Source organism: Mustela erminea, chromosome 18 (genome assembly GCF_009829155.1).
Source record: "Mustela erminea isolate mMusErm1 chromosome 18, mMusErm1.Pri, whole genome shotgun sequence".
Taxonomy (NCBI): Eukaryota; Metazoa; Chordata; class Mammalia; order Carnivora; family Mustelidae; genus Mustela; species Mustela erminea.
The window spans coordinates 8688646-8714419 of NC_045631.1; the positions used below are offsets into that span (position 1 = coordinate 8688646).

Genomic DNA, 25774 nt, shown 5'->3' on the forward strand with positions numbered 1-25774 from the left:
TTCATCTGTTTGAAACTAAGTCAGTATCTGCTATTACATCTATACTTCCACAAACATCTCCTCCATCTCCATGCCTGGTATCTGTCAATGACATCACCATCCTTCCTGAGACTCAACGTAGAAACTCAATTCCGCCTACCCTCTCGTACCCTGAATCTTTCCACCCCTATTCTTTTTCCCTCTTGCTTATCCTCCATATGGTGGCCACAAGAATTATCATTTATAAATATATTCACTCATCCATTCCACAAATATTTACTGAGGGCTTATTCGAGCACTACTCCAGGCATGACATTCTAATGAGAGAAAAACAACTGAGGAGGTTCTGATGGTGTCACACTTCTGTTCAAAATATTTACGACCTATTTCCAAGAATGCCCCTTTCTTAAAATTCGGTCCCAGAAAAGCCTCCAATCCAGGTTCCTATCACTATGATTCTCCCCTGCACACAAACTTATAGACACATGTGCACTCAACTCCTCCCTATCCCCCCATACTGGCCAAGTCCTAGACATGTACCACTGCCTTTGTCCTGAGCCTTCTTCTCACTCTCCACTTTGGGGAGCTGCATGTCCCCCAAAAACCAGAGCATAACTCAACCACTCAGAGAAATCTTTCCTAACCCTCCCAGGGAGCACATCTGTCCTTCCCCTGTGTTCTTGGCAGAAGGCAAACATGACCCTGTAATAAATAGCATTTACAACGTTTACATGAAGAAAATTGTCAGGGATCAAAAGGTGTTGGATTCATTTGGAGCCTTAAGTAAACTGATAAAACTGTGCTCAAAATCTGAAAACCTGAGGATAAGAAGCTGAAATGTGGAGATACCCCCACCCCTATACATCCCTGGGACTTTTCTGCAACAAATGCTTTGTTGGATCATCACCAAAGGACATGCCCTCTCTTCTCTCGAGGGAGGGCTGTTTTTCCCCTGAGGACCCAAAAGTTTCTGGACCTGGAGAATGGTATTCATCTTCCTTACTCCCCACTACCATTCTCAAACCATTTTCCTCCTTTCTTCTTTGAAGCTCATCCTATCAGACCATACCACTCCATACCACCTGGTTGTTGCCAGCCTCTGTCCTTCAGCTGCTGGCAACTTCAGTTTCTGGCATACTCGCTTCTTTGTACCATCATCACCCCATTATCAATAGTGGTCTCCTCATCATCTCACGAATGAGACATGCACACTGCCTTCCCTCCAACTACAATGGATAAAGTGTTCACATTCTTATCAAAAAACATCTCTCCACTGCACTCCAGACTCCTCCCCCTCTTATCTTCCAAAAATGGGGAATAGTTGACCACCCTCTAGTGTCCTTGTGTCCTTGAAACATCTTCCTACTTGGCTTCCATGACATCATACAGACCTGATTTCCTCCCATTTCACTTGTCACCCTCATTTTCAGATTCCACTGATATTTTCTGGGCTCATTTCTCTTTTTGTATCTCCACTTGTTCCCAGGATGACATCAATGAGTTCTGTGGCCTCAAAGCTCATTGCCAAATCTTACCACTAACCTGACCCCTTCCTCAAAGACCAAACATATATATCTAACTGCCAACTCTACGTCGTCATTTGTATGTCTAATAGGACCTCAAACTCGTCGTGATTCAGATACAACTCTCCACCTTATTCCCTAAAATGTTCCTCTCTAGTCTTTTCCATCATTCGCCAAATCACTCAATTCAAAAATGTCAAGGTTGTCTTTGATTCCTCTTGCTTCTTCACTTAGTACGTCCAATTCGTTATCTTCTCCCCGTCCACTCTGCCATTATATGTAACTTCTTTACATCTCCACCCTAGTCCAAGACATCAACATCTATTCACTGGACCACTGGACACCTGCTCACTGGTCTCCCTGTTTCCACTCTTATGCCCTTAAAATTCCCTCTTCAAAGAAGACCCAGAGTGATCATTTTTAAATATAAGTCATATTAAATCATTCCACTTCCAATACCCCAATGGCTCTCCCTGCCATCTGAGATATAATGCAAATACCTTACCTTGGTCTACAAATCTCTCCTTGATCTAGCCCCCACCTACCCTTCTGGCCTTAGCCAATTTCACTCCCCTACCACTCCCTGCAGAGCCAACACTGGCCCTTCCTCCTCTTCTCAAGCCCACCAAGCGTCCTTCTCCAGCCTCTGCCTGGGATACACTTTTTTCTGAGTTCCTCATGGGTTTCTCCTTCTTACGAGTCAGGATCCAGCCTAAGTGTGAATTCTTCAAGGCCTTCCGTGACAACCTAGAGTGGCCACCAATCACTACCAAATCTCCTATTTTAATTCTGTGAATGACACCATCCCTAACTGATATATATCCTATGATTTATTCATCTGTTTACTTTCTCTTAACCAGCTAGCAGATTGGTTCCATAAGAGCCGGGATCTCATTCATCACATTTCTCTGTCCCCAGGCACCTGGATCAAAATCATTAGATAAATGAATGTTCCTGCAATTGCCACAAAAATTGCCCCTGCAATTTCTAAGAATTTTTGGAAATCTAAATATCAGGCAGCTACCCACCCATGCAGGGGGGCACAAAGGGAACCACGGACTAAATAACTTGACAAGAGCTACTACTATAGAAGGTTGATTGGCAAAGGTGAGACATCACCCTGATAAATATGACAAACAGATAATGGTTCATGGGAAGAGCTGGGTTCAAGTCCTAGCACCATCACTTACTGCTTCTAAGTGGGCAACCATGTCCCCTCTCTCTGAGCCTTAGGGTTTCCCCATCTATAAAATGGGAATGATACACTTCCCTATCAGGATTTTGATAAAGATTAAATGAGAAACTGTATGGGAAGCACCCAGAAGGAGCAACGCTTGGAGCCACAACCATCCAGGATTCTGGTCTCCTGGAGAAGCTAAGTGAAACCTTGCTAATATAAAAAGCTCACAGGACCTAAATGTACCCAATTCCAACTCAAGCCCTACTCTGCTTTCCCTCTCAACATACCTATGCATTCCTATCCGATCCAGCATGTGCTCCGTCCCCTCTGTTCTCACCAGACATGGTCAGGTCTCACCTGTACCCAATGCCATACCTGGGGTATCTTCCATCTGTGATGCTGGATGTAACTGCCTTTTCATGGACATGTTTTCTTTCCTCAGAAAGATTATAAATTAGATGCATGCTCCTCCCAATACCTCCCCCACCCCACCGGTCTCCCTTCCAGGGGCTGGTCCAGCGATATTTCCCTTGGGAGACTGGTCAGCCCGGCACCCTCTTGTATATCAACTACCAGGGCCATTTGTTTCACTGTCTGTTACTTAGCTGGATCTTTCTCCCTTCCTACATTGTGTTTCTTAAAGCGCAGAAGTAAGATCTTTAATTTCCAGTCAACTGCCAGACCACACGTCGCCTGCTTTGAAGACTAACTATGGTCAAGTTCTAAGGCCAGACTTGCCTACCTTTTTCTAATCTCTTCTTGTCCTTCCTTCTCCCACCTGGAAGTTCTTGCAAGTCTCTGGTGCAGTTCATTTAACTAGGTTTCTGAGAAAAATAGAATGAGAAAGGTAAACCTGTAAAACATAATATATTATAACTAGTATGCACAGTTTTGGGGGAAGTGGGCAGTTGAATGTATAAAAAACTGTTACCTACAGTTGAAAGAGAAAATAGCAACTGCCAATCCCCCAGAGGTCGAGGACGGAGGGAAGGGTTTCCTGAAATTGGGGAGAAATATTAAGTTACTAGTCTCCAATGAATCTTTCTAGGCACAAATATATACAAGTAGTATACAATGACACATCATTGCTGTCCACATCGAAAATATGTGTGGGTAACGTGCCAGGAAATTTTGAAGTTCTGACAAAAGGAGTTTCTGTTGAGTCAGAAACTCAATTAAACAACGGGGGCTGTAATGTGTCTCCTTGGCATGGAGGAGGGATGTGTCGAATGCTTTTAAGATCCGGGAACAGGCCCCTCATGGTGTGTGTTGTGTGGACATCCTCTGCCCAACAAAGGCCTGGCCTTTGAGGTCCACCCACATGCAGCACCACAGGACATGCTCTCTCCTTGTTGTTCTTGTTGTGTTTCTGTGATATCATTGTGTACGTCAACATCTCAAGAGGGCAACTGATAAGAGAATTAGCCATAGTTCCTAAAAAGGCAAAGCTGTGTATTAAACAATAGTTCCCAGCGAAGTATGACATAGAATGAAGAACATGAGCTCAGGGCGGTCCACACAGCTGCTTAGCTGTGTGACCAGAAATAAGATACTTCAACCTCCTGATCTCTGCGTGCTCATCTCTATAAGAGGGGCAGTAACAAGAACTACGCTTGGATGGCCATGAGGCTTTTTGTCATAAGATAATTCAGAGAAATCCCTGGGCACAGGACCTAGTCCCATTGGTAAGATCCCACTGGTTGGGTTGGGTTGTGGTCATCATCATGATGGCAGGACTGAGATATCTTCCGTAATGCCAAAGCAGTGTGGTTCAATTTTCAGGCTGGAGAAATTAACCAAATGTGTCTCCTTCAAAATGGACAACCAAGCTGAAGATCAGGGAAGAGACTGGAGCAGTGAGAGGTCAGAGGATGGACTCAGGGCACCCACCAATACAACTGTTGCCATCCTGCTGTCCCCGCACGTCACCCATCCCATCCCAACTTTCAGGTCCCGACAACCCTTGTTACACCTTCTTCTCCCCAAAATGACACCTTCTAGAGATCATCTCTGAGCCCAGGCAGGTCTGAGACATCTGTGTTCACATGCACTCATACACACATAACCCCAAGTAGAACACCCGTAGAGTACACACACACATACACATACACATACACACACGTACACACAGGCATATACAAACACTGTGTTAACTCTCCAATATCACCAGCCATGTCTACAGTGCAAACTTCAGCTTTGACATCCCCTGTCCCAGATGAGTTCTATTTCTCTTCCCAGGTCACTGCAGCCCTGGTCTAGAATGACTTAATGAGCAAACTGGGCCAAGAAGTCTCACCAGATTCTCAGTAGGAATAATCTGGAGACTCAGGTATGCAAACAACTTTAAAAGGGACACAGGGTGGAGTACAGAATTGGAGTCGGGAGAACTGGTTTGAAAAATCCAGCTTCATTTCTGTATGTCCAGTCTTGAGCAAGTTACTTAATCTTTCTGAACCTCAGGTTTTCCTGCATCCAGGATGAGAAATGTCCTGTCCCATTCATGTTTAGGGTGATGCAATTAATTCAGGCAAAAGCATTTCATGGCCCAAAAAGATCTTTCTGAGTCTGCTTTCCTGTTGGAGACAATGAACCCGGAACTAATGGTATAAATTTCATTCTCTGGTTTATGACCAGGGCTCATTTTGGTAACAAGAATAACAAGTAACGCTGGCATCCAAGGTGAGCACTAGATGAACTCCAGAGAAAGCTGCTGGGTTGTGGAGCTCTATTCATAAGTGACCAAGACCACCAAGAGAGGGTTGTCTTGGACTTGTCTGCTTTCCTTGGAGAGAAGGTGGGATCAAATGGAAGAATGGAGTTTAAGTGTATCAGGTTTGGGAGTTTAGAATCATTTGCCCCTGAGAAGTCTTCAATAAGGCGATTACGAGAGGGTACCAGCCTCTCAGGAGCAGTAAGAATGAACACAAAGCTCTTTGCCCCTAACCCCTCATAGCCACTGACTTATCAGAACTAGTGGGGTGACAAGGCCCACAGGCTGAACAGACTCAGCAGCAACAGGACCCAAAGGCCTGTGGTAGGCAGCCTCCAAGATGGCCCCCAATGAGCCCCTCCTGGCATTCACATCCTAATGAAATCCCCTCTCCTTGAGTATGGGCTACATCTAGAGACTCCCTTCCAACAAACAGAATATGGAAAAATGGCAGGATGTCACTTCAGAGGTTAACTTACAAAAAACCATGGCTTCTATCTCGAGCATGCTCTCTCTTGTGCTCTCTCTTGTTCATTCTGAGAGAAGCCAGCTGCCATATTATGAGCTGCCCTATGGAGAAGCCTCGTGGTCAACAACCAATAACCATGTGAGTGAGACTGGAAGCAGATCCTGCCCCAGTTAAGCTTTCAGATGGGACCACAGCCTCACCAAAGCCATGACTGCACCCTCATGGAGAGACCATGACATAGTTACGTTACACTTGGATTCTTGACCAGCAGAAGTTGCGAGATAATAGATGTTTGTTACAACTGAGCTGTGGGGTAATTTGTTGCACAGCAAGAGATACAAGGCCCCTACCAGATGGAGCCCCTGAAACTAAGAGGGAAGAGAGCTTCCTACCCTGCCAGCAGTGGGAGTGATATGACTATATCACCCCACTCCCTTCTCTAGGGAACTAGGCAATTTCTACTGGAAGGAGGCAATGTATCTAAGTAAGAATATAGAGTTATAAAGTACTGCAGAAATAAAGCCATCCTGTAAAAGGCAATTTTAACCAGGCCATTTATGACACAGCAGACATACTGATGTGGCCAGAGGGTCAGGGATGGAGGAAGGTGTTGAAGGGGGGCTCAGAGATGGTACTGGGGCACTTGCCTTGCATAGTATTTGAGAGATATAGGAAGTTGAAATTGTAGAGTGTTCTTTTTAAGATCAGGTAAAAGGGTCTTTGGCATAAAAATGGCTTTGTGAGAGCAGCCAGATCAAAATGTCAGGCTCTATCATGGAACGACTTTTTTTTTAATTTTTTTTTTTTAAGATTTTTTATGTATTTATTTGACAGAGAAATCACAAGTAGATGGAGAGGCAGGCAGAGAGATAGAGAGGGAAGCAGGCTCCCTGCTGAGCAGAAAGCCCGATGCGGGCCTTGATCCCAGGACCCCGAGATCATGACCTGAGCCGAAGGCAGTGGCTTAACCCACTGAGCCACCCAGGCGCCCCTCATGGAACGATTTTATCCAACCCCAACACATACTCTTTGGGATTCTCCTCTGTCCTAAAGACAGGAGGATTGCTACCAATCTTTCTTTCCTGCTTGTGCATGCACAGGCACACACATACACACACACACACACACACACACACACATACACACACACACACAAAATAACCAGGAGCCTGGGCCCAAAAACACAAGGTCTAAAATGATGTGAATTTCAAGGTCACCATCTGCCTCACGCCTTACTTGGATTTGAGCTGTTCCGGTTCAACAGGATGAAAGGCACCTGCCCAGAGACCGAAGCTTCACCAAGAACTCTACAGAGAGCAAGTCCTTGTGGGATCCCATGAGGGTTCCCCCTGCATTGCTCATCAGCTCAGAACACAAGAATGAAGACATTGTTTATTGTGGCTGGTGGAAATGAAGAGCACCTTTATCCTGAAATGAATCCAGTTAGTTTCCTAAAGTGCTCTATCTTTAAAACTATTGACTTATCAACACTTAATGACGAATGTCTCCCACGGCCACATATGGTTCTGTAGTCATCTTCCTAAGCAATAAGTAATACCAGTAGTTACAAGTTGCCACAATCCCCAACCCCTGTGGTTCTGAGAGATCCATTCATCTCTGTTGGGGACAGTTCCTTCCAGTCCAACTTTGTAGCCCTCAAGTCTCTAGGTGTCTCTCTGCCTCAGTTTCCCTGTGTAAAATTAAGGATTTGGGTCTCCCGTCTCCCGTCCAGCTCTGTCCTCCTGCGTATCTCTGAAACCTCATACCGCAGGCCCCAGAAACTGGAATGCGCTCCGGTTTCCCAATATCCCACCAAATGAATTCCTTATGAGCACAACTTCTGGGTTTATACTAACAGAGAAAACACTGCAAGGCCTGACCTTCAAAACTCAGCTTGTTCTCACTCCCTGCTGTGTTTTGAGAAAGAAAAGCTAACTTTTGCCCTCTAGGGTGGGAAATGTGAAAGGCACAAGCCCGGCTCCGAGTTGGGACCACAACAAACCCCTCCAGGCGCAAAGCCCACAGACCTGGCGCTGACAAGTCTTTCCATCCACCGAGTGGAAATTCTAGACGCAGAAGGTGCCCAGACGGACCCTGCTTTTGCTCCCCTGCCAACCGCCGTAAACCTGTTTCTGTCCCGTTGGAGTTGCAACATGGAGCCAGAAATCTGGAAGAATTTAACACCCAGTCGGTTCAGACACAGGAAAACATTGTTCAAAGCAAACACTGGAATCCCTCCCTCATCATCCAGGAATGTAGAGACTGGGTTGAGATCAGCAGCTTCTCAGAAAAGCCATCGCTATGCTGCTCTGTTTGGGGCTACAGCCCAGGAGGGCCAGGAGGGGCTCCGGAGCTCTGTTCTGATTGAGACGTGGTCAAGGCTGGGAGGTCAGCACGTGGGGCCTCTCCCCTCTGGGGCAAACATGGGCAATGCCGCCCACCACCTCCAGCTACAGAACTCACTGCTTCCCTGTCAGACCCAGCCTGCTTGCAAAGGCCCTGTCCTGTCCCTGAACTTGGGAGAGGCTCAGGAGGCAAAGCGCCCTTGAAAACAAGAGGGGCTTGGGATGCTCCGGGATTTTCCATTTCCTTTGCCTGTGGCAGGCTGTGAAAGGGGCACTTTTCCTCGAGGAAGAAAGAAGGCTCTGTTGCCCGGCGAGGGTGCAGTGCCACTAACCAGAAGACGTGTGTGCTCCATGGGATGTGGCCACCAGTGTTCAACCCACTTGGACTGAGACTTAACTAATTCCATCTCCCCAAAGCCCTGTGCCAAGTCCCCACCCCATCTCCTCTGGCTCTGGAGAGTGGAGAGGAAGGACTGGCTTCACCCAGGGGCTGCATAATGGATCCAAGAAAGACGTTACACGTTAAATCACTTGTGTCACTGTGTCCCTCTGCCTCAAATTCTGCCTAAACTCCACCCACATAGATCCAGTTTTGAAACGAGTTGCTAAAACTTTTCTGACAATGTGTAGGACAGAAACTGCAAGTTAGGAACAGCTCAAGGAGAACAACGCAGAGAGCCCTAGATGGCGACTTTGCCCCCGGAAGTCTGAGGAGAGACATCATGGCGGGACTGCTGGGGAATTTCGGGGAGCAGCAAATCACACGACAGCTTGTGTCCTTGACCCTGACCACGACACTCACCCTGCTCCTCAGCTCCAAGGGATCCACAGAAAGGGTATTTAATGCCCTCACTTAATATGGATTGAGTGCCTCCTACTGAACTGGCTGAACAAGCGGGACGCCATATAAGCCAGGGAGCATATAAACCAGACCAGGGGTTGGGAAGGGTGCTCCTGGGACCAGAGCAGCTGCGGTGGTGGCGGTATCACCTAGGAGCTTGTCAGCAATGCAATTTCTCTGGCCCTACCCCAGTCAGCTGCATCAGAAACTGTGGCATGATGTCCAGTCACCTGAGCCCTAATGAGACCTCAGCCAATGCTGATGGGCACGGAGGTGTGAGAATCACTGATCTGACAGCCAACATTTCACTGGATAATAGGGAAAAGATTAATTTAAAAGGTGAATGGTCTGCTTTGGGAAAGGCTTAGACAAAGTGTCTTAACATGCTCCTAGATTCAGAAAAGTTGTGCCAAACTGTGGTGTCCCTGGACATTTTTGATTCCAGTGTCAGAAACACTTTTTCATGTCAGTTGGGTCCCTGGTAGCTTCCTAAAACTTTATTTTGAAGGAGAGGTGAGAGCCGCTTCTCTACTCATGAGCAATGAAACAGGTGGGATCTTTTACGAGGCAACAACCACCCTGCTTTGTGGAAGGCTGTCTGCTCTGTTGTCTTTGGAGTTCCCCACTCCGTTAATCGTTGTTGGCCATCAAGGAGGGGATACAACCAGACTTCCTAATTCAGTTGATTTTTAAATAAACTGGCCAATTGATGAAGTTAAATTTTGTATGTCCATTCAGCAAATCGACTCCATGTTGCCAGACTCAGTTATCTACTTGGCATTTAGTACAAGCTTGTCTGACTTGTTGGCAGCAATGGATCCCAATGGCTGCTCTCAGACTTCTTCTCTCTCCTAGTTTTGCCGCCTCACAGCCCACCGTTCCAAGAATCCTTGCCAGATCCTTCTTCTCTGCTCTAGCTTTAATGCAAGAGAGCTCCATGCTCTGTCCTGGGTGCCCTTCTCTTCATCTATCTGCACACCCTCCTAGTCTAATACCATCGCTGTGCCACAGCTCCCACATGTGTGTCTCCAGGCTTCCCTGAGCTCTTCTCAGAGCCTCTATGAACACTCAACTCCAGGTTCATATATCAAACACCCTTCCAGACATCAATTTTTGGATGTTTTATGGATGGGTCAGAACTACCCTGTTCATCACTGAGGTTGAACACACACACACACCAAGACCTGCTCCTCCCCAGCCTTCCCCATTTTACTAAACAGCACTCGAAACAAACCTTTTGCCAAAAAAACTAAGGAGTCTTTTTCCTCTCCCCTTCATCCTTAAGATCCAATGTATCATCAAGTCATGTCAATTCAGCCTGTAGAAATATCCTGAATCCATTGTTTTGTCTCCATGTTATCATGATGACTAATAACAATAAAAATAATAACTCATAGCATGGTTCCATGTTTTAAATATATTAACTCATTGAGCCTTCAAAACTAGGAGTTAAGTGCTACTATTATGGCCTCTTACAGAGGATAAAATGGCGGCACAGAGAGACTCAGTGACTTGCTCAAAGCCCTCCCTCTTGTGGAGGATCCAGGATTTGGACGTGGGCACCAGGATCCACGTGATTAAATATTTACAGTGCTGCCTCCATAACCACCAGTACACTCACACAGCCTCCAAACTGGACTCCCTGCTTCTATTCCTAATGCCATACTGTTTATTTTATACACACAGCAGCCAGAATGGTCTTTCTAATCATGCACCCACATTCACATGCTTCCTGGAGGGTTTCCACATAACCCTGGAATGAAATCCAAACCCCTATGAAAGTTGCCTCTCTCTCTCTCTCTCTCTCTCTCTCTCCCTTCCCACTCCAACCACATTGCCCTTCTCTCTGTCCTTGAACTCACCAAATTGCAGCCATTCTCTCCACCTGCAACGGTCCCCCCTGCACATACAGATTTGGTAAAAAGATGAGGTCAAAGATTGAATGGAGAACAGGAATGAGAACTGAACCATGGTGGGGGGGGATCAATATTTAAGGAATGGGAAGAAAGAAGAGCCCATGAGAAAACTGGGAAGAGACCCAGAGAGGAGGAAGAAGAACCGAGGGAGTAGACTCAAAAAGCCACGAGAAGGTATCTACAAGGAGACTATGGTATAATTTTTTTTAATTGGTCTCTGTCCCTTACTCCTGGCTCAAAACTCCTAAAACCTTTGGAAATTATTGTCTCTTGTGTGCTCATGAGATGGCTCAGGGGGGAGCTTTAGATAGCTTCAGGATGGTGGCTGATGGCCAGAAAGACCAAGCAGGTAATTAGATGGTTAGAACTTTCAGCTCCACCCCAACCTCCATGAACGGGAGAAGGGCTGGCCATTGACTTCAATCATCAATGGCGATTGACTTAACCAATCGTGGCTATGAAATGAAATCTCTATGAAAATCCCTAAGTGATGGGGTTCAGGGAGCTTTCAGGATTGTGAATACATCAAATTTCTGGGAAGGTGGGGGACCTGGAAAAAGCATGGAAGCTCTGTGCCACTCCCACCCCATCTCTTCCATGTGGCTGTTCCTGACTACATCCTACTTAATAAGGGAAACATAAGAAAGCATTTTCTTGAGTTTCATGAATCATCCTGGCAAATTATCCAACCCAATGAAGGAGTTGTACAAAATCCCAAATGTATGGCCAGTTAGCCCGACGTACAGGTGATCTCTGGAACTTGAAACTGGCATCTGCAATGGGACCGTGCATTAAAGTCGGCACTAGGAACACACCTATGAGAGCGACTATGTAAAATGACAGGGTAAAAGCCAGAATTTGTAGAGCTTTGGAATTAAATGGGAAAGAGGAAATCGAGGATAAGGAAAGTAATGACAAATCAGAAATGGAAACTCATGTAGGCTAGCACTGCCTCAGGGTGACATATCCTTCGTTTCACTTATTCCTTATGGTAAACCTACGAGAAAGCATCACCACTTTGTACAGAGAAACAGCCTCGGAAAAATCAAGCCATTTTCTCAAAGTCCTACATAGAGTGCATAATGAGGTTAGAATTTAAAACCAATGGAGCCCCTGGCTGGCTGAGTTGGTAAAGCATAAGACTCTTGAACTCAGGGTCATGGGTTCAAGCCCAGCATTGGATATAGAGCCTACTTTAAATGAATTAGTTAATTTAAAAAAAAAAGAATTCAAAACCAAGTCAGTCGGATTCTAAAACTAGTGTTCCCAACCAGTATGCCATGATTGCCTATCTAGAAACCCAAACAAATCTACAAATAAACGGTTAGCATTAGTGAGTTTAGCGAGGTTTTTGGATACAAAGAGAGCATAGCAAAGTCATTTGCATAAGATAAAATGTCTAGAAAGATACTGTGTACAATTGTTTCGAAGGCCTCAAAGTTAGGACTAAATCTAACAAAAGATGTGCAAGTCCTCTTTACGGAAAACTATACCTTACTGAAAAGACATGTTTAAACATCTCTATAAATCAAAGGAGGTACTGTGTTCATTGTCAAGAATGCCAATTCTCCTAAAATCGGGCCATAGATCTAATGTGATCTCAAAGAGAATCCCAACAGGAATGTTTATAGAAACTGACAAGCTGATTTCTAAAGTTTATTTATATATAAAAGGAGCTAAGAATAGAGACAGTAATCTTGAAGACTAATAAACTTGAGGAACGCGCTATGCTGGATTTCAAAAGCCCGAATAATTAAGACACTGTAGAAGGGCATTGTCTACAAGGTGCAACGTGGGATCAATAGACAATTGCTTGGAATAGAAAGCTCAGACAAGGGACGCCTGGGTGGCTCAGTGGGTTAAAGCCTCTGCCTTCGGCTCAGGTCATGATCCCAGGGTCCTGGGATCGAGCCCCACATCGGGCTCTCTGCTCAACAGAAAGCCTGCTTCCCCCTCTCTCTCTCTGGCTGCCTCTCTGCCTGTCTGTGATCTCTATCTGTCAAATAAATAAATAAAATCTTAAAAAAAAAAAAAAAAGAAAGAAAGAAAGAAAGCTCAGACAAGACCTACCCAATTGGCTCTCTGCAGCAGCGAGTGAAGGACGGTATTTTCATTAAATGGTGCTAGATCACTTGATGTGCATCTGGAAAAATAATTACCTTCTCGTAATACTCCAAAACTCAAGTCCAGGTGGGTCGTACTTGTTAGAACTAGAACAGTGAAGCTTCTAGAAGATAACAGAGGAAAATATCTTCATGCCCTTAGGGTAGAAAAAAGAGTTCTTAGAGTTAAGAATTTCTGTTCAACTGGAAGATGCCATGAAGAGAATGAAAAGTCTGAGAAGATTGTGGTCTTCCATACAACCAAAATGGGCTTATATTTGGAATATATTTTTTTAAATGTTTAGGGGCACCTGGCTGGCTCAGTCGGTGGGGCATGGGACTTTTGGTCTCAGGGTTGTGAGTTTGAGCACCACAGCGGGTGGAGAGATTACTTAAAAATAAAATCTTAAAAAGATAAATATAAAAATAAATTTTAAACCCTACTAATCAATAAGAAAAAAACAGGAAAAAAAACCTCAGAAAATTAGCAGAGAAACTTGAATAGTTTCATCACAAAAGACAATATGCAAATGGCACCATAAACAAATGAGAAGGTACTCAACCCACAGGGAATGTGTATTAAAACCCCCGTGAGATACCACTATACACCCTAAGAATGTCTACAATTTTTTAAACTGACAATGCCAAGTGGAAAAAGAGGAAAGTAATGAGACCACCCATAACGCTGACAGGCGGAATGTAAACTAAGCACAATTTGACATCATCTGCTAAAGACAGACATATGATCACCCTTAGACTTAACAATTGCACGCCCAGGTTCAGAAATGCATACCAGGAAAATGCATGGTCGAAAAGGTTTCTAACTGTGATGCTTGTGATATCCAAAAATTGAAAAGAACCCAAATAGCCACCTAGAATAAAAAGGATTTTAAAAAGTGGTATATCCATTGAATGTAACGGCAGGTAGCAACAGAAAGAAACAGGGGACTCCTGAGTGCATTTATCCTGAATGAATCTCACAAACATAATACTGCACGAAAGAAGTCTAGCAAAATGCAGTGTCTAGAAATACATTTACTCAGTGTAAAGGACAGGTGTGATGAGCACAAATTCAGGACAATAGTTACCTCTGAGGATTAGAGAAGAGATAAGTAACAGGAGTGGATGGGCTAGGGGACGAGGGGAGGTCCTGGGGCCTGGCAGCATCCTACCTCCTGACAAGGGTGTTGTTACCAAGTGTCCACTTCTGGTAAGTCACAAAGAGGTAGGCTGGATGTCTTTGGGCACTTGATGTATATTTCAAATTTTCTTAATAATTAAGGTATCAGGACGGCAGGGGAAGGGAGTGGAAGGGATAGGTAGAAATTGGGCAAAAGTTCCTAAAAGGAGGAGTGAGGTGGGGGAGGGTATGGGGGGCTGTGTGTGCACACCTGTGAACGATTCTCTTCGGCATCAGTGGGGAGACTTGTACTGGAAGATGGGGACAGGAGAGGATACAGAAGATCTGGTGTAATGGAGGAACAAGGGGGCAGAAGGTGGGGGAGGGTTAGGTCTTCCTGACTAAGAGTAAAATAATGGATCATTCGGCCAGAAACCCATTAACAAAAGAGCACAGGGCCTGGAAAAGCAGCGCAGGTGGCTTGCACCGAATCAAAGGAGGCCTGGCCATCAGCCAGTGACTTCAAGTCTATAATTAGCAAATCGGCCCTTGTCTCCTTAAGACCAAAAGTAAGCATCTAAAACCAAAACCAAAATCATTCTTTCCCGTGTTCCTAAAAACCTTAAAAAATATAAAGGTAAAATAAATATTTATTTTAGAGATAAACAATGAAAATTGAAAATCAAAGTAGGCTGAGTATTTCTCAGGGAGCAGGCCTGACCTGCTGCACATTCCTGGCGTCTGGCCCCCGCTGGGCTCTCACTGTCACTTGGATGGCGGATTCCTCAAGCCCCGCCCCCTGTGGAGCCCCGTCTTCTCTCTCTGCAGTGGAGTCCCCGTTTGCTGTAGGCCATGGACATGGAGGTGGGCCATTCCAACTTAAAATACCTCCTCCTAGACACCCTCCTCGAAGCCTGTCCTACCTGCCTGTCTGTCCTGTCATCAGCAATATGGTGGCCTGGGGGAAACTAGGACTGGGGAAGTCCCATGCGGTCCTGGGAAGAAACAGGGCTAGGGGCCAGGACAAGGGTCAGTAGCTGGTAGAGAAGTCTGAGCTGAGATGCACAGACTGGCTGAAGTTTGAACAGCGAAGGACCACGTCAGGAGCCAGAAAAGTGATGTTAGGAGGTCAAGCAGGCAATAGGATCGGAGGTCATATAGGGTCCAGAGACCAGGGACTCAAAGTCATGTGGGAGTATGGCATGGAAGCTCAGAGCTTGAAGCACTGGTGTCAGGTGGTGTTAGGTTCCAGCGCTGGACCTGGCTAGCCAGCAGTATAAATCTGGGCTGGTTACTGACCTCTTTTGCCCTCATATTTCTCTGGTAAAGTGGGCATTGCATACACATAAGGATGGGGATAGGGATGGACATGGGTTTGGGGTTAGGGATGGAGATGGGCTTGGGGAGCGTGAAGAGATAGGGATGGGCACAGAGTTGGAGACAGAGATAGGAGCATGAGCATGGGGGTGAGATTGGGAAGGGTAAAGGAACGGGAAGGGGCACAGAGTTGGAGATGGTTGGCCCTGGCAGGAATGAGATGGGGAAGAGAGCTTGCACGTGTACATGAGCAAAATGTCAACCTCACTGGGTGTTTGCTGCCATTTCAAAGCTTGCTTCTGTTCACCTCTTTGCAGGTTGGAGCTCATTCCTGGCAGTGACAGCGCCCTGCCATCTCCAAGCACGGTAACAAGTCCTGGCAGCAGAGCACCCTCCTGCCTCTGGTCCCATCCTCCTCAGCCTCTCCCATCCAGCCTCGCTCCCTGCCCTGCCTCCCCACCAGCTTTTTCCAAGCGTCCCTCTCCTCTGCTCCTCCCCGTCTGCGTTCAAACATCGCCACAAGTCCCCGCCTCCAGAAAATTCTTCTCTTGACCCCAAGTTTCCCTGACTTCTATTTTTCTCCTTTTCTCAGTCAAAATTCCCCAGGGAAAGGCCCGTACCCGCTGCCGCTCTTTCCTCACTCCCCAAGGCCCTGCAGCCTGGCGTTCATCCTCAGAGCTCCATGACAGCCACTGGGCAGGAAGGAGCTAGTGGGGTGACTCGTGAGGCACAGCGATCGGGGACTCCAAAAAGTGGGGGTCGGGCAGACATTCACGAAGACACACACACATGTGCACATGCAAGCACACACATACACACACAGAGACATACACACAGGCACACGCCTACATATACACACACATGCACACAGAGGCACACATATGCAGATGCACACAGGGACACAAATACACAAACACATGCTTACACACATACTGAGACACACACACACACACACACACAGAGGCACCTACACACACACGTACGCCAGCATACAGTCATACAGACACACAGGGACACACACAGAGATGCACACACACGCTGACAAACTGATTCCAATATCCAAGGGGCTCTCAGTCTGACTAAAGGAATGAGGAGGGAAGCCCAGGGCCAATCGTGGCTCAGCCTTCGGACTCAAGAGCACAAAAGCAAAGCTGCTAGAATCCAGAGCACCTGGGTGGCTCAGTGGCTTAAAGCCTCTGCCTTCAGCTCAGGTCATGATCCCAGGGTCCTGGGATTAAGCCTCACATCAGGCTCTCTGCTCAGCGGGGAGCCTACTTCCTCCTCTCTCTCTACCAGCTTCTCTGCCTACTTGTGATCTCTGTCTGTCAAATAAATAAATGAATTTTTTAAATATATATTTAAAAAAAATCTAGTTTCTAAAAAGAAAGAAAGAAAAGCTGCTAGAATCCTACATCCAGAGCAGACCAGGGCTTTGCAGGGCTGGAACACTGCACAGCGTGGGGAGGAAGCCACCGTGTACCCTGCATGAGTCCCAGCTGCAAGCCCTTGGAAGACATCCCTGAAATAATGTCCACTAAAGTGGAGGGAAAGAGTGCTCTGAAGTCTGAATTTGAACCCAAGAACTCTGGCTTCCCATAGTCTTGCTTCTCTGCAGCTCTCATACTGACTCAGTGTAGTTCAAGCAGGTTCAAAACCCGAGCGGCCAACACAGAGTGGTCTCTGTGGCTGTGGGTACCAGAACCACCACCACGGGGCCCCCGAAGAGACACCTGTTCTTGCTACCCCGTCTACACCACAGTACCTGTATGGATCCTAACTAAGGTCTACTGATTTTTTTTTTTTTTTTAAGATTTATTTGAGTGAGAGAGTGAGAGAGCACACGAGAGGGGCAGAGAGAGAGGGAGAAACAGGCTCCCCGCTGAGCAGGGAGTCTGATGTGGGGGCTCGATCCCAGGACCCCAGGATCATGACCTGAGCAGAAGGCAGACGCTCAACGACTGAGCCACGCAGGTACCCCCTGAGTGTTATTTTTACTTAATGTCACCTTTTATACCCTGTTCTTATTTTTAAATAAGCCACTTGAATATTCATTTTTTTTAAGAAGGCTGTTTATCTTTTTCTGTATAGGTTCCTCTAGGTTTTTAACAGTGAAGGCATTTACCAGTCCTAGCTTAGTATTCTCTTGGTGCTGAGCTCTGTCCAGAGGCCGAGCATCTCTGGGGACATGACACGTGATCCCTTGCTGCCCACCGCCCAGGAGAAAACATGGGTGTGGTGTGTGTGTGTGTGTGTGTGTGTGTGTGTGTGTGTGTGTGTGTTTTGTTTTCCTGTTTAAGTAGAATTGTCACCCTGACGACGGAGTAGAATCACCTGACGGGCTTTTTTAAACATACCCACGCAGGACCCCTCAGCAAACAAAGTTGATCAGGATCTGGGTGGTGGAGTTTGGACATCAGTATGTGTGACAGAGTCCCAGAGGGGTGTACTACCAGAATTGGCAGCCACTCAGGGAAAAGACTGCCTGACATCCTGGGAATCCGCAAACAAACCGAAGGCTCCCGTGAAGGACCTGTCTTCGTTGGTAGCTGGGTGTGTGCGTTTTCACTGTCACCCTGGACTGTCCCCATCAGAGACACCTGCTGCTCTACCCAGACGCCTACCTGAGAGGTCTCGGTGATTCCCCATGCTTCCTCCAGTCCCCTGGTGGTTCTCTTGCCTGGTGCTTATATTTTGTCTGCAAATAGTCTAGTCCTCAATCCCACCTCCCTGTTGTTCTTCTCACCGCAGCCAGCCATCCTCTCTCTGCCACCCTCTCAGGTGGTCCTGACGTCAGGGTAAACGGGCATTGTGACATCAGCAGTCACCATGCTCCCCACCCATGAATCTTCTGTCCTTGTTCTCTTCCTCCCCGGTGAGCCACACAGTCCTCAAACCCTGGTGCTGGAACAGTATTTCCTGTCCCCCTTAGTGAAATGCCTACTGTGTGCTGGGCATGATCTCATTCGGGACCTCTTCTGGCCGGAGAGCCAATGAGACATGGATTTTCTTCATTTTAACACACATTTATTCTGCACAGTACCTGGCCACGTACAGAGATGGATGAGACTGGTGGTCAAGTTCCTTGGTGCCAGAATCATCTAGAGAGCTTATGAAGACACAGATTATCGGTCCCAGCCTGGAGTTTCTGATTCAGTATCTGAAGGGTGGAGGCCAAGAATTTACCTTTCCAGCAAGCTCCTTACGACATTCCTCTGAAACAAAATGCTCTTTGGATGAACAGAAGAGAGAACTGCTGTCACCAGGAAGCTGTTTGGGGTGTGCAGTTTCTAATCCCACCTGTGACCCCAAATCTGAAATATCTTCCAAGATTCAAGGAGGACAGGTACAGAGCCGGCTGGGAAACGTGGAGGTGTCATTGCACATATCAACTTGGGATGGAGGTCCAGAGCCAGGCTGGACTTGTCTGTTACAGAGCTATCTGGCCCTTCTGGTAATACCTCTGACATGTTTTCTCCCTGCACGTTACATGAACCTACCCTCCCTGACTGCCCATGACCCAAACCCCCACTCAGACCCTTGTCACCTTGCTCTGTCCTGACATCAGATCTTTGCATCCATTCCCACCCCGTAATTCCAATTCCAGTGGGACCACGGCTCCAACCTCTCCTCAGACATCATGGAGGATACTCCAAATAAGGATGCAGAATCCCTGGCCTGGCTGTTTGGAGATGCTCTAGGGCTTGCATGAGCAAGAAAGGAAATGAGGTCTAAGAATGTTTCATTCTCTCTCCTGGCAAATCTAGGGAAGACTTGGACATCATTGCATCCAAAGATCAAGGGCAGGGCTAGTTTAGAGTTGCGGGGGTGGGAATGGCAGGTGACCTACCATATCCCATGGTTTCACAAGAACCTCCAAAGATGAAACTTTTAAAGTCTTAGGCAGCTTGAAGGAGTTGTTTGAGGCACTTATAGGTCTAGTACTGCAGGTAACAGGAGCTGGGACCCAGCCTGGAACTGAACCAATCAGTTAAAGAACCAGAGTGACATTGAGAAGTGACATCAGTCCTGCCAACTGACAGCACACAGACGGTGCTTCACGAGGCCATGATGCTAATCACATCCGTGTCTATGTTGTTCATGGCGAAACTCCAAGTCTTGGAAAGAAAATCTATAGCCTGAGCTATTTTCCTCCCACAGGGCTGGCCTGGCCTTTGTTGGCTTTAGGGAGGTGCATTTTTCCCTCCTCTGTGGGCAGCAAATTCCCCACGAGTCAGCACGATGTGCATCTGGGCTCACCCACTGGCTTCTATTGGCTGTGAGAGGGACAAGCCAAGCAAGTGTGCAATGTAAGCCCTGGTGCTCACCAGTTTGGAGATACTCATAGGCTGCCAAAGTCCCTCAGTGTACCTCGCCAGCCTCGTCACTGGTCCTCCTTGACAACCTCCCAACAGGCAAATGCTGAGTATGTTTCCTTCCCTTCATTCAGTGCAAAATTAAGGTTAAGGTACACAGGGGGCCCAAGAGCTAGCTCTCAGTCACCCGTGCCTGCACCCTGTGCCAAGTACTGTTCTCAACTTTTCAAGCACTAACTGATCCAGTGTTCAAAATCTGCATGGACCTAACACATAGGTTCTACTCTTTTAATCCCCATTTCACAAATGAAGAAACTGAGACACAGAGAAGTCAAGTGAGCAGCCCATAGATACACAGTTCCTCAATAGAAGAATCAGAGGTGCCAACTCCACGGTATATGTCATTAAGAAGGGGAAATTGGGGGCACCCAGGTGGCTCAGTCAGTTCAGTGTCTGACTCTCGGTTTTGCCTCAGGTCATGATCTCAGGGTTTGGAGATTGAGTCCCACATTGGACTGCATACTCAATGCAGCGAGAACATGCCTGTCCTCAACTTGGGATTCTCTCCCTCTCCCTCTGCCTCTCCCCCTGCCCTCACTCATGCTCTCTTGCTCTCTTAAAAAAAAAAAAAAATACAGAAGGGGAAACCAACTAGCTCTCTGCATCAGCTCAATGTAAGAACCTACTCAGAATCCATAGTGGACTTGCTCAGACCCCCAGCTCCCACCTCTCCTACATGCTCTTACATTCTCTTACTCTTCCCCCTCACTACTCCCCAAATCACTAAGTGGATTCAGATGTACCTCTTTGGCCCACACACTTGGATTTTCTGTGAAAACTGAAAAGAAAATCTCAGAGAAAACAGTACTTTCAGTCAGAAGTTTATCAGTTCTCCCCGTGGGTCCCCACCTTGCATCCAGAGTGTTAAACACTAGTACACATCAACCTGTCCTAGTAAGGTCCCCTACAGCCCTGTTTCTCAAGTTGAATAAGCCAAAAGTGGACAAATCAAACCAGGCAATCCACTGCCTGTCCTCTGGCCTGTGATATGGCCTGGAACAAGCTAGTTTTCTCCAGAACACACATAGCATGTTAAAAAAGAACTGGTACTTGGCAACAGTGCTAAAACTTAAAGTACGTCCTGAACGGCATAATGGCCAAGAGGGGTTGTGGAATCACAATTGCATTTCAATCAGCTGATATCCCTTTTATTACACAGGTTCCCCTTCCCTCCCTCCTGTTGTGTCTTTACTTGCTAAAGAAAGAGTTTCCTACAGTCTAGAGTATGTGGATGACATCTCTATGGTGTCCTTTAACTGGTTCCTCTGTCCCCTATGAGTTGGCCATAAGATCTAAAGCCTGGACTGGGTCCAGTTTCACTTTTCAATAGACAGTATGGTAAATAGGAGTGACATGATGCCAAGTTGTGTCTGATTTGTGATGTTAGCAGCTGCTAATGATTGCTGATAAGAAAAGTCATTTCATCAGGAGTTTCAAATTGATATCTTAATTTTACCATTCCTTCTCTGTTTTTTATGCAGACTAAATCTATAAGACATTTCTCATCAACACTGCTTACACTGAGGCTCAGTACATGGGAAAAGTGGAACAAATAAGTCATGGGTTTCTTTTCTCTTATTTATCAGTCTTCAAAATAATAAACTGGATATTTGCATGCTCCAAAAGTGACTGAAGTTTTTAGGTTTTGTGATGTACTTACACTTGAAGTGTTTCAATCCATTGCAGTCCTTATTCTTACAAATCCTCAAACTGTCCCTTCTCTAACCAGCCAGAACCTTTTCAAGCTGTTTCCTGAGTCCTTTTGACATGAGTCTAGATGTACTTGATAGCTCCCTTCCTGCTTCTATGACAGGCTGTTCTGGGTGCATCTAAAATGTAAGACAATTTCTTTTTTTTTTTAAGATTTTTATTTATTTATTTGACAGACAGAGATCATGAGCAGGCAGAGAGGCTGGAAGAGAGAGGAGGAAGCAGGCTCCCTGCTGAGCATAGAGCCTGATGTGGGGCTCGATCCCAGGACCTTGAGGTCATGACCCGAGCCGAAGGCAGAGGCTTAAGCCACTGAGCCACCCAGGTGCCCCTAAGACAATTTCTGAAAGGAGTCCTCTTCCTTTTGGTGCAGAAGGTTGTTGGATGCCACATGAAATTCACTCATAGCTATGTTTGGCCACATCTGAAGCCCTCCCCAGATGTTCTTCACAGGCCCTTCCTGCAGGACCCTGCCAGGAACAACTCAACATATACCATAACATTGTGTCTCAAGGCAGATTTCCAGAGATCTATGGTTGCACTACAAGCTACACTTATTTCACTTAAACACTTGTGGGTTCAGAATTCAAGAAGGGCTCAGCTGAATAGTTCTCCAGTCCACATGGCATCAGCCAGGACAGCAGAGCTAGAAGGTCTATTTCCAAGATGACTTCTTTATAACTTGTCTGGCACCGAGATGCTCCCTAATCTCTCCCTTCCTTTCTCTCTCCCCATGGTGTCTCATCCTCCAGACTTGTGCACATGGCTTGGGCTCCTCTCCAGCATGGTAGTCACAAGAGACATGAGATAGAAACCACAAGGCCAGTTGAGGACTTCCCCAGAACTAGCACAGCTTCACTTCTGCTCTGTTCTATTGGACAGAGGAATCACATCATTTGCCCAGATTCACAAGGGTGGTGCAATAGATCACACCTTCTGGAGCAATGACAAAGACAAACTGCAGAAGAGCATGTGATTGTCATGGCTATCTTCAGAAAATAAAGTCTCCCACAGTAACTACGCCTAGTCTCAGCCTCAGGAGTCCATTCCCAACAGCACTTTCCCTTGATTCTTTCATTCATCCACTCATCAAACGATTCCTGAGTTGGGCTAGTAACTCTTGCTGAGGACTGAAGGCAGAATTTCTTAGAAAATGAGAAAGGTTGGGAAACAACTTCAATTTTTTAAGTTGTATTTCTCATTAATTCCCAGCTTATTTTTATTTAATCTCATAAAAAGCAAACTTTGCCTGTCTTAGGCAAGCTCCAGTATCATCTCCTCTAGGAAGCCTTTCCTGATCTCCCTTTGGGCATATTGATAGATCCCACAGCAAGCACCTTGTTCACACACTAGCTGTGCAGATCCCACAGCACCTTGTTCACACACTAGCTGTGCAATGCTTATATCTGATTTGTAGTTGAATTCCCATGCACCCCCAAATAAAGACTGTATTTACCAACTAGATGGCCATGAGACTAAGTTCTGGCCCATGAAATGTAAGTGGAAGTGGTATGTGCAACTTTCAGGAAAGGTCCCAAAGAAGGAGTGTACCTTTGTCCTTTCCTTTCGTCTTTCTTGCTGCCAGGAATACAGACATGATAGCTGGAGCTAAAGCAGCCATTTTGTATCATACGATGACTTTGGGAATGGAAGCCACTTACAGCAGAACAATGAGTTAAAGAGCTCAAGTCCTTGACACTGTGGAGGGCCCCTCCCACTCTGGACCCAGTACAAGGTTTTCACATGAGACAGAAATGAACTTCTATAATGAACTTCTATGTGGCTTAAGCCACTGTTTAGGATTTCCTGCCACTCCCAGTTGAACTTAATCCTAGCTGATAAAACTCACATCAAGAGAGTGGGGTGGCAAAATGCAATGCAATGTCTTTTCTACTGAACTATGTACAGAACTTGCAGCTCTTAATGGGGAATACTAATTATACAATGTAATTCTATTTCCTAGGCAGGAGAATGGGTAAGGTCAAATAATAACACAATGGCCTAAACTAAATGCATCTGGTGACACTGTTTACGATGTCAAGAGCCTGCAAATGAACTCAATGCTGCTCAAAGAGGGGGAGGTGGGCTGATTAAAATATGGAATATCTGTGTAATGGAAATTTTATGGCTCTGTTTAAGCGAATGAGGCAAATCTCTATCTACAATGATCACAATAAATACTTGGGTAAAAATGCAAGGTCTTTAATATACTATAACCCCAAGGGAAAGCAAGCAAAATCAAAGGAAGCATGTTATACATGAAAAATATGGGCAAAAGTAGGTAACTGCAGAAGCTGGTCAATGGGTATGAGAGGGTTCATTGTACTTGTGTCTCTGTTCATGTATACCCTAGAGAAAATTCTGTAATAAAAGTGAAAACAAAAAACAAAACCACAGGGTTCTGGGCTCTGTTTTCATTTTTTGTGGGTTTTCTTCGCTTTTTATTTTAAAAATATTTTCAAAGTGCTGCCCTTGTGGGGAAGAAAAAAACCAAAAGGATGAGAAGGGATAGATGCATGTTTAGACGTTTGGACATGTATCGGTGATTGGCCTCTGGAGAGCTGCAAAATTCTAAAATTCCAACAGCAACCAAGGAGGGAAAGGAAGACCACAGGCCAAAGATGAGAGATGTGCTTTTCATTCCGTAGTTTGTTGTATCACGTGCCTGCATGAATTGTTCATTATAGAAAAACTAAACTAAAACTAAAAGAATGTATGAAAGAGAGTGTCACTAATCATATGGTAGAATTGCATACTTTCCAATAGGTCCGTAAGAAATACCCACCCCCTCATCCTGCCCCCTTCTGCGTCCTGTCTAGCTAATTCAGAGCCAGCCTTTAAGTTTCAGGTCAAAGGTCATCTTCCACAATGGGACACAGAACTCTAGAGCCTCGAAGAGCAGGCTAGGAACATAAATATCCCAAACAAATGCGCCTACTTCATTAAGGAGTGGTAGGGGTGAATGGCGAATGCCTGCTCAAAAGCCATTGAATTTGAAAATCTTTAAAATACAACAGTAGGTCTGGACCTTGGCTGCAGTCCTGAAAAAAAAAAAAATCCTCCCCTATCTCTGGTCCCCACCTTGCACAAAATTGATTGTCCCCTTCACTGTGCTCCAGGGCTCTTTGATCATAGGTCTTTCGATTAACTTATATTGCAGTATAGTTGTCATGTGCCTAACGAGCTGTCGCTCATTGAAAAATTAATGACAATGGCTGTCAGCCTTTCTTGAAGGCATATCAGGAGCCAGGCAAAATATGCCAAGAACTTCACATTGATTATCTCACTTGGTCCTCATAGTCACCCTAGAAATTAGGTACAATTTTTAATCCCCATTTTTCAGAGGAGGAAACTGAGTTTCAGGAAAGTTGTGACCTGCTCAAGGTCACACAAGTAGCAATGAGGTGGGTGGGCAGAGCTTGAATTTGAATCCAGACAATTTGGCTCCAGAATGTACCTACTTTACCAGTACTTCATTTTGGAAGACGGGACTTGTGTCCCAATCCTACCGGCAGATTCAGTGCTAACACCTTAGCTTCAATAAGACAAAATTAATTCAATAATACTTCATTGGGCAATAGGGCACGCAGAGTTTGCTTCCCTACGTCCATAAACACAACAACAGGGAGAACATTTTACTATGTCTCACCTGACTCATGGCTTCTTAAGAAAAATAGCTACTATTATGGATAAACCTTGAAAATATTAGGCTAAGTGAAAGAAGCCCATCACAAAAGACACCATCTCATATGAATGTCCAGAATAGGCAAATCCACAGAGAGAGAAGGTGGAGTAGAAGTTGCCAAGGATGGAAGCAGGGTGGGTGGGGGAGAATGGAACAATGGAGGAGGTGACAGCTAAAGGGTATTGAGCTTCTTGTTGGTGTGATGGCAATTCCCTAAAAGTTAACTGTGGGGATGTTTTCACAATTCTGTTAATACACAAGACAACCATTGAGTTGTACAATTTAGGTTGGTAAACTGTATAGAATGTGAGTTACAGCTCAATAAAGCTGTTTTTTTCTTTTTTATTTTTTTATTAACTATTTTTATTAACATACAATGTCTTATTAGCCCCAGGGGTACAGGTCAGTGAATCGCCAGGTTTACACACTTCACAGCACTCACCATAGCACATACCCTCCCCAGTGTCCATAACCCCACCACCCTCTCCCTACCCCCCTACCCCC

General features: G+C 45.7%; 1 protein-coding gene across 10 annotated transcripts in view; it reads right to left on the reverse strand.

Moving 5' to 3' along the window:
• Window positions 1-25774, reverse strand: part of CDRT4 (CMT1A duplicated region transcript 4) — a 64133-nt gene that overhangs the window by 15573 nt on the left and 22786 nt on the right. For 3 of the 10 annotated variants that reach the window (XM_032321546.1, XM_032321548.1, XM_032321544.1), the window contains exon 2: window positions 3425-3506. The exons of 2 other annotated variants lie outside the window; for them this stretch is intronic. In XM_032321546.1, coding sequence (XP_032177437.1) covers window positions 3425-3494 — 70 coding nt within the window. In that variant the 5' untranslated portion in view covers window positions 3495-3506. Of the gene's footprint in view, window positions 1-3424; window positions 3536-3617; window positions 3680-13033; window positions 13097-13122; window positions 13191-18123; window positions 18309-25774 lie in introns of those variants that run through there. 5 more of the 10 variants (XM_032321541.1, XM_032321542.1, XM_032321540.1 and 2 more) reach the window with 5 other exon arrangements.